At 50.4% G+C, this 9,732-nt stretch overlaps 1 protein-coding gene across 1 annotated transcript in view; it reads left to right on the plus strand.

Moving 5' to 3' along the window:
• Positions 1 to 168: 168 nt before the first annotated feature.
• LOC103902226 (rho GTPase-activating protein 39) overlaps positions 169 to 9,732 on the plus strand; it is a 67,788-nt gene continuing 58,224 nt past the window's right edge. Inside the window, exon 1 of the mRNA XM_009283244.2 lies at positions 169 to 242. Coding sequence (XP_009281519.2) covers positions 169 to 242 — 74 coding nt within the window. The remainder of the gene's footprint in view (positions 243 to 9,732) is intronic.

Consider the following 9,732-nt stretch of genomic DNA (forward strand, 5'->3'; position numbering starts at 1 on the left):
CCGGGGGCGGGTCGTGGGGGCCGCGAGCGGAGGAGTCGGGCTGCCGACACTTCATCAAGTCACAGGGGAGCTTTTGCACTAAGTGAAGAAGACTGATGTGCAAAACCCCACAACATTTAGGTTCGTCCTTCCCTAAGCCATTGCAATTCTCTTAGTTAAAAGGTGGGGATGGCGGCTGACAAAACCGAAGGAGGAGGAAATGGCAAATGCGAGGATGAGGAAATGAAGTCCGGCCTAAAAAGGTACAGAAACTGGGTAACAGCCATGAACGTGCTTCTGTACGAATTCTAGCAATCAAAAAATAAGGTGGAACAACTGGACTACCCAGTTTTGACTGAGAACAACCTTATCAGAAATCGGTGCAAGGCAGATAATCAGCGGGACGCTGCAATAGCAGGCGACAGATTATACGGGAAGAACTGACTAAATTGTGCTTGTGGAGCAGAGATGCTGGATGCCAAAGAAACTTTGGAGTCAATGTGCCTAAACGATTTTAATCTTCCGACATGTAACGCTGAACCCCTATAGTTAGAAAATTCACACCTAAATAGGCAAAGGGGAGTATTAGGACCACTGTAGTGAACAGTCTTCAAAGCCAGTGGTGGTGACAGTGATATATTTAGGAGATCAGAGAGGCTGCCGAGGCAGAAAACATTATCATAATGAAGAGTCTCCAATTACCCCCACATTAAGTGAGTAAATGTCACATCAGCATATGATGTACTTGCTACATTTTAGATACCACAAAGGCTTGATTTTTGGAGCAGTTGGTTGGAGAACATAAAAGAAGCAACTGGGTTTAGTGCTGAGATGTGTGAGGGGCTTCATTCAGAACCGTGCTATGAAAAAAGCTATGTGTAAGAGTGAGTATAATGTATTCAATCTGGTATCATTAAAAGAACAACAGCAACAAAGAAATTCCTCCCAAAAGAGCTTGTTAAAAAATAAATGAGCCAAAAGGATAACATGCTTGTAAGAAGCATGGAGATTGCTAAAATGGCTCAGAAGAGTTTATATCACCAGGAGGAAAAAGGCTAAAAATAGGCTGGTATGGCTACAAAGCACTGTAAAGAAAGCTATTGAAATATTAAATTAAAAATAAAATACCCTTCAAAATGTGAAGCTGGTGCAGACCATGTCTGTATGCCAGCAGAGAAGATCCTGAATAGGTTCCAAGGTGTCAAATGGATCTGACGGTAACTGCATAAGGTAGATCTGAGCAGATCCCGTTTCCTCGCGTGGATCCCAGCTGCAGCCCACCGGCCCACACGAAGTTGCTGTGGTATGTGCTAAGGACATGGGGAGGGTCTGGCTGCCAGTCAGAGGTCCCTCCTTTTTTGGCAGGAGATGATCATAGTCCATCTCTGTGAGATGAGAGGCAATTTGCTCCCCAAGGATTCAGCACCACTGGTGGCGAGATTTGAGCTTCTCCCATGCATCAACCTGCCCGTCATCAGCCTCTCTTCTAGTCTCAGCGCTGGACAATGCTCATTCTCCTTCCAGAAGCTCTGGGGAGGTGTCAATAGAAGGAGCAGCAGTGCCAGCACCTACACCCCTCCACCTCTGCTTGCCCAGGAATTGTATGTTGAGGGAAGGGGGAAGGTCTCCCTTTATTGACCACTCCTGGAGATCAGGACACTGGGGGAGGCAGACCTTCAGCTTCATTTAGACTGGCTATGTTCATGCTGTTATCGTACCTGCCCATGAAGCTGTTCTCAGGGCCCCCAGGGCGCTAACAAGCCCTTATAGCTCTGACCAGCCTCACCTGGGGCTTGCACCCCAACCCTGCCCAGGAGCCCCAATTCAGATCAGCCCTGGGCCCTCTGTCCCCATCTGAGCTGTGTTGGAGGTGTGCTTGTCTCCAATGCTCTCACCGATGTGCCCATGCCCATGCCCATGGCCGTGCCCAGCCCTGGGTCTCTCTGACCCTGACCTGCAGAATGCCTGCCTGACCTGGCCTTGGCTCTGCCTTGTCACTGCGGACCTGCACGGCTGTCACTGGGCTGTGTCTGACCCCGGTCACCATCACTGGCCTGATCCTGACCCTGACCTGCAGACTGACTTCCCAGCTTGACCTCAGACCTGTCTCATCCCCACGAGCCGCCCAACAGTCTGGGCTCCGGGCTGCCCCATGGGAGTGCTCCGGCATGGTGGGGCTGACTGTGGCCTCCTACAGATGTGCTGTCATGAGGGATTTCCTGGGGCTTGCATCGAGTGGTCCCCTGAGACACTGCTCAGGCATAAGCCCAAGCATTTCCTCTCTCCTTTAACAACAGCTGTTCACAAAGGGCGGCCACGGAGGTACTTGGACAGAGATGCAGCACCCAGCCTGTGTGCACAGTACTCAAACTAAAATACAAGAACCTGTTCGTTGAGTTGGTCTGCTTAGTAGATATCCAAGTTGTTTAAAAAACTAGCAAAGAACAGCTTTCAAAGTGGTTTGCCTAAAGCTGAATACCTGGTTGCTGAGAGGAACCGAGCTTGCCTGACAAAGTCAGTGCAGCAAATGCAAGCAGGGACGTTTTGGCATTGTAACGCTGGCAACCACAGGTTCAGAAACTTACCTTCTCCCTGTGGTTACGTGGTAGAGCAAAAAACTTGCTGCCGTTCCTACTGACTTCAGCAGGAGCATGGTTGGTCCTCAAACCCTTGACTGTATGAGAAAAGATAAAAGATAAAGACTAATAAACCACTTCTTGCACCCATTATAGGACTTTTTGTTACCAGTGTGTATTAGTAAGCAGGCGGTGTGCAGGCAGAACTCAAGACACTATCTGAGGGCAAAAGGGATTAAGTTTAAGTTTTAAAAAATCAAATCTGTATTATTTCACTGAAAGGATACGGTGATAAATAAAAACCTGCAGATATTTCAGTTGGGGACATCTATAAACAACAAAATGGAGCAAATTTTTTTGTGATAGTTAAGAAGAACAGGAATAATGGGATGAAGCTGAGAAAACTTAGGCATATTATAATGCAAAACACCCTGACTGGATCTCAGATAGATGTCTGAACAGTCACCCCAGGAGACAACAAGGCCAGCAAGAAATAATCCCAGAAGAGCCTCTGCACTGGTGATAAATGGCGTAGGTGACCTCGCAAATCCCCGTCTTTCTTTAACTCTGGAGTCCTGACTGTGGGACTTTCCTTCCAGGTTTCTCACAGAAATGGGGATTCAATTAATTTGTCAAGGCTTGTAAAAAAAACCCATCAGACTGCAGGATTAGCTTGAGGAATTACAGGTTCTGTCTGTGGCTAAAAAATAAACTCAGTTCTTGGCAAGTACCTACAACAATATTACATTGTCTGGCTCAAACATCAGCCACAGCAAAGCCAGACGGGTCAGGCAGCTCATGCAGCCTGGTGGGAGAGGGAGCAGCGAGTTACAGTGAGATGGGACAGCTGTGTCACCACCGCCCACGCTGCTGTTTGGGTGCACGTGGCAGTGCCAGCTCAGTCTCTTGTCATTGGCCTTGGCCACCCGCCTCTCCACAAGTGTCCTCTGCTCTGGGCAGCTGTCCCCCAGCTCAAGGCAGCTGATGGTGGGACTCCTGTAGCCAAACCACACGCAGTTTCATGTTTTCCAGTGTATAACATCTCCTGCGGTGAGCACCATTGCCCAACTCATGCGTTTGGACCGATTGGTAAATCCTTAGAGGACATAGATCGAAAGCAGCAAAGCTCTTACCAGACACAAAGAGGTGTGAGAGGCTGTGATAGAGTAGAATTCCCTTAGGAACCTGTAACTGATGTGGTGGCAGGGACATACGCACCTTATTTTGTGGAGGTTTCGTCCCACAGGAATTTTGAAGCAAGGCAGGCAAACCTCTGCTGTGGACATTTTCCTGACCTTCATTGCCAGGAGCCTCAGAGTTTGGCTCATAGAAAGTGACCTGGGAGCATGGACTTCCCTTCCCGTGTCTGCCTAGCTTTGAGACAAGGACTACCCAGGACAGCAGAGTTGATCTCCTGGTTCACAAGAGACATTCCCACCTCGACCCTCCTCCCCTGTTCTTCTCTCCTCCTGGCCCGTTCTGGTGTGTGGCTCTGCTCCTCATCCTCATCCCAGTGCTCACCTGATCATCCTTCAGGCCAGTTCAGGTTACTAGCCTGGCAAAACACCACTCACGTCTGTTTTGTGCCAGTTTAACAAGCTAATGTGGTTCACCCAGGCTCAGATGAACACCAGAACCAAGACTCAGAGCAGCAGGAGGAGAAGGACTTGATGCATGGGGAGCCCTCAGCTCAGTTCAGCCATCTCACCCACTGCACACTTTTTTCCCCTCTAAGGGCTTGTAATCATTGTATCTGATGCTCTTCCCCTCTTTGCAGCTCCCCTCTAAAAAGGCAGAGCTCCTCTTTGCTGTGGGGAGCAGTAACCCCTGCTAGAGCTCACCCTGTAGCTTTGTCAGCAGCCAGGGAGCCGTGGTAGCAGGGAAGATGGCAGAAACCTCTCCTGTATGTTTTTAGTCACAATCTGTTTTAGAAAGCAGGAGAGGAAACAAAGAGCATTTGCTGCTCCATCTGTTTCCGCGTCCCGTGCTGCTAAGGTTGGGTTACAGCCAGCTGCTGCCATTGCCAACTGGTAATGCGATAGCATGACTGCTTACTTTGCAAGGGAGCTAAAGACGGTAAGATGGAAAAAATTGGGACAGGATGATTTTAAAAAAGCCCCATTGCAGAACATCTGCCTTGTTACATAAATTTACATCATGCCCACTATAAAAAAACCTGCTGATTGCTGCTTAAAAACATGTATTTTTACAAATGGCCAAATATCTCCAACCAGCTTTTTCCAAAGGACAGTCCTGGGCTATTCGATATCTTCAGTCAGCTTCAAAACACAGACAGGGTTAATTAAGAACAGGGATGTTTTTTCTTTGCCTCATACATGCTAAGACCATTTGTCAGAGAGGACTCTCACAGCGCACAATCCAGAGAACCACAGCCAGCAGCTCCTGCATCCAGGTCAGCCTGGTCCTGTTCAATAAGGTATTTGAGACATTTGATACAAGATGTCTGTGCTCTGAAATAATGGAGAATTCACATCTGCCTGCCCAGCTCGAACCTCAAGCCCCTTGATACAGAATTACAGATGTGTTGATCAGAAGGGACCTTTGCAAGGTGTTAGCCCAAACTCTTGCTTGAAGTGAGACCATCACCAACACTAGATCAGGTCAACCATGGCTTTGCATTGCCAAACCTTGAAAATCTCCAAGGACAGAGATCCCATCACCTGTGTGGGTGAACGGTACACCCTGGTCAACCTAGCATTTTATCTTGTTTCCTGTTGCAACAAAGAGCTGCCCACGGTGAGAAATCTTGCCCACATGTAGGCACTCACAGTAGTAGCTTGGTAGTAGTTTGACCTATTTAACATACGGCTTTCACAGTACAGAACATTTTCTGGTATTATTGGCTCCTTCAGTACAAGAGTGCACAGAGCTGCTCCTGCTCCTGCTCCCCCTCCCAGCCATGGGGGCTCGTGGTGCCGGGGCAGTAGGAGGTGTCAGGCAAGCTGGAGACGAGATGACAGCACGGCAGTGCCATATACCCATCATGCAAGAGGAGCAGAGCAGGTTCGGTGATGGTAACCATCACCTGTGTGGGTGAACTGTACACCCTGGTCAACCTAGCATTTTATCTTGTTTCCTGTTGCAACAAAGAGCTGCCCACGGTGAGAAATCTTGCCCACATGTAGGCACTCACAGTAGTAGCTTGGTAGTAGTTTGACCTATTTAACATACGGCTTTCACAGTACAGAACATTTTCTGGTATTATTGGCTCCTTCAGTACAAGAGTGCACAGAGCTGCTCCTGCTCCTGCTCCCCCTCCCAGCCATGGGGGCTCGTGGTGCCGGGGCAGTAGGAGGTGTCAGGCAAGCTGGAGACGAGATGACAGCACGGCAGTGCCATATACCCATCATGCAAGAGGAGCAGAGCAGGTTCGGTGATGGTAACCAGGATCAGCCACGGTCGAGTTGACTGCTGACCCAGTTGATGGGTCGGGGTCAGCAAGGTGCCAGGCCTGGCACAAGCTTCACTGGAATGTAGCTCAGGCAGGGCCAAGGGTGAGGACCTGAGCTTAAATGCAGCTCTCGAGCAGAGCAGGGAGCCCCTGATGAAGCGTCTCCCAGCTCATCCTCCCACCATCGCTGGTGTCCTGGAAGGCTGATCCAAGGTTGCAACTGCTCCGGGTCAGTGCTGGCCGTAAGCCCAGACACCCAAACCCTGCCAAGCATTTTAGGTGTCTACTCCCAGTATCACCAGTCTCTCCTCAACACAGGGTTTCTTCACACCTGACTGGAGCTGTTACTCCCCCCTTGCTGTATATGGAGACACATACTGTGGGGCTGGTACTGGGCTGGGCTGGTCCAGTGCAGTCCAGTTTGTTAACAGAGACAGAGCAAGGACAGTGCCCACTGGCCCAAACCTCCAGGGCAACATGCTGGCTGCGCTTACAGCTGTTAGCACATCTGCCTGGGCATTGCCCCATCTCCCCAGCCCCAGTATGTGCGGGCAGGGCAGCAGCAGTGCAATACCGAGCTTTCCTTACCTTTAGCATCACCAGACCCACAGATGAGGAAGACCCCTCATGCAAGGTCCTTCACCTGCTATTTCCTGATGTGGAGTGCGTGCACAAGTACGAATGTCCACCAGCTGAGCAGCTTCATGAAAGGGGGGTGGGTGTACAACTCCAGATAGTTTCTTCCACCTGGGAGCAGCATCTGAAGAAACGATTCGAGCATGATCTCAGGGAGCTGGCTCCTTTTGCAGTTTTTCAGTGACAGTTGTAGGAAATATCCTTCAGCCAAGAACAGGCAGCGAGGGGATACTTTGACCTGGAAACATTGATCATACATCTCTTAATTCATCTTACAGTGATCTAGCATTCACAGCCTCACAATTCATGAAGGCTGTTTCTTCTTGTAGGCAGTGTGGTTTTGTTATTAGCAAAAGATCCAGGGTTTATAACCCTCGGTTCTCAGATGTCTTTGCCATGCTCCCAAAGACTGTCCAGACACTTCATATTCACCTTCTGCTGCCATCTTTGATGTATTGACGGCAGGCATCATGACTGGTGGGCTTCATCTCCCATGTATGTGTCACAGAGTGACCCACCTGTATCTCTGGATGTTATTGTATCTCCTTGTGTTATTGTACCAAGTACCACTAGTAGAAGTTTTCCTCAGCCCATGACTGCCTGAGCTGTGAAAGCCTCTGAAAAAGTCACTGCAGGGGTCCCACAAAAGAAGGTTTTCCCTTAGCTGCTTAATTTTTCCCCTCTGGGATTTCTCTCCCCCTCCCTGAGTCAATGGTGTTGACACAGCTCATGTCCACCACCGCTCCCTGGCTCTCCCGAAGAGGTGGACCCTGGTCTGGCAGCTTTGCACCTGTGTGCACGTCACAGCCCAACAACCATCTATCGTGCCTGGTAATTGAACCCTCTTTCATCCAGCTTTCCTATTCCAGCAGTGGGGATCTCTGCTCCCAAGAGCGTCCTTGGTGCCAGCGGGTACATGACCGTCCTCTGGTGGGGAGGTCCTGCCTTCATGGTGGTTTCCTTGCTCTTCATTTTGACGCCCTCCTGCTACATGACTTTGTGCAAGACAGCACAGGGCTGCTAGCCCATGAGTAGGACTGATCTGAGATGTCATCTCAGTGTGTCCTCTGCGTCCTTGAGTGCCTCCAGCTCGCCCGCTTTGGTCTCAAGAGAGAGGATCTCTTAGCGCGCTATGTGCAGAATCATGTCCCAAGAGTTTTAGCCACAGCAGCTAAGCAATGAAGTTAGAGGTCCTCTGGCAAGCCTGCCAGAGGTGTAGGTTGAAAACATCCCACACATTATCATCAAACCCTGAAATATGCAAAATAAAATGAGAACATTGCAGAAAAAATGAATGCTTCTCTGGTCCCTCCTGCCGCCAACTTCCCGTGCACCGCGTTGGGTCACTCATTTTGGGGGGCCCCTGAAGCCGTGGCTCTTGCAACCTCCCATCTCCCCAGATTCTATTTTCAGTCTGTCCAAAAGCTCTTGCTAGCACAGCAATGTCAACCAGGCTGTTAAAGCTTTTATACACCAAGTCTGTATCTACAAGAGCCCCTGAACAGAGACTGTTAGGCTGCTATAAGCATTTTCCCAGTATTGCCGTTTCCCTCAGAGGACAGGTACAGCCTTTATTGGCAAAGGTGAATAATATCTGCATCTCCGCAAGGAAAGCTGCCAATTTAACCACGTTAGAGCTACACCAACAAACTTTTGTTTCCAACACAGACCTGGTTTAACTCTTCCTTTCCTTCCCTGCTAGCCTATGCCTCGGTCCCCGAGCTTTGCAGCCCTGCAAAACTCAGCCTGCTCTCCCGCAGCACCACGGGCATCTCCAGCAGCTTCGCAGCCCCCGTGGGAGCCCCACTCTCCGCCGGCCCCCGTTGCACGGACCCCCCTGCTAAGCACAATGCAGCTGCGCATCCAGCCAGCGAGCGGAGTGGCCATGATCTCACTGTCTCTCTATTTGTTATTTAAAAGTGCAGTGGGACTTTCACATGAATGTCTTCAGATTAAGTTACTCTGAAGTTCTTCAGTAGTGCCAAAATGCCGTCTGCAAGAGAGCACCGCAAGTGCGGTATCGCTCTGTGCAGGGACCCATCTGCTGGCTCACCCGGGGTGATTAATAAGCTGAACAGACTCCTTTCTGACTGTAGCGGAAATTTGCTGCATGGTGTGATACGGGCCAAAAATCACTCTGTTAGTGGCAAAATCCACCAAGTATCTGCCAAGTCTTGCACCCCCAGTTAGAGGGGTCTGAGGCACCTGGGCAGCTCAACCCCCAGGATTTGCCTCTGCATGGGGTTGTTCCTATTCTGGAATAACAGGACCCTGTATGAAATTTGTTGGGAGCAGTGCCACATTGCAGCAGTCGCTGAGATAACAGGGGCTCTGCTGTGCCACCGTGCCAAGTGACATACTACAAACTGGTGGCTGACAGAAGCTGATCTAGCGGGGCTGACCTTTAGTGCATGGCTTGTTTATTCAGACTACTCATACTGGCCGAGGAGCAGGGCTCTACCTTTTCCTGAGGCCTCTGAATTGCTGTTCATATGCTGATGGTTGTTCTGTGCATGTGTGGGGGACACACCTGGTCTTCCTGCACAGCCTTGACCAGAGTACTATGTGCTCAGGATGCAGATGAACACAGAAAGCCCCAAAAATCTGCCAAAATTGCCAGGGCAAAAAAGAGGGCACGTCTGGGCAAACCCAGATCCGTGGCAGCCTTACACCATGGGCTGACCCAAGGCTCGTCATCCCACTGTGTGACCTTGCAGGGACAGCCCGGCATCCAGTGTAGACAAAGACATTTTCCTCTCTCGATGCTCCAGGCTGGTTCAAGTCCCACTTGCCGAAGTCTCGCTTTCCATTCCCGCTCCTGGAGGATGTCAGGAATAACAGAGGGCAGAGCAGCGCTGTTAAAGCACCGCGTGCCGTGAGGGGCAGCTGCCTGTTTGGAGACCCCCTGCCAGCTCCGGGCGCAGCGGGAGGCAGTGTCAGGGTCACCCATCACGGGGACAAACAATTTACGGGGGCAGCTGTGATCCAGAAGCAAGCACAGGCTACATCTGGGACCTGCAGCAACCACAGTCTCCACGTGGTCCTGTGTCCCCCTAGCAGGGGGGCAGATGTGTGACCCGCCTGCGCTCCCGAGAGCCCCACAGCACCCGTGACCGATGGTACGGCTCC

Source organism: Aptenodytes forsteri, unplaced genomic scaffold (genome assembly GCF_000699145.1).
Source record: "Aptenodytes forsteri isolate BGI_AS27 unplaced genomic scaffold, ASM69914v1 Scaffold38, whole genome shotgun sequence".
Classification (NCBI taxonomy): Eukaryota; Metazoa; Chordata; class Aves; order Sphenisciformes; family Spheniscidae; genus Aptenodytes; species Aptenodytes forsteri.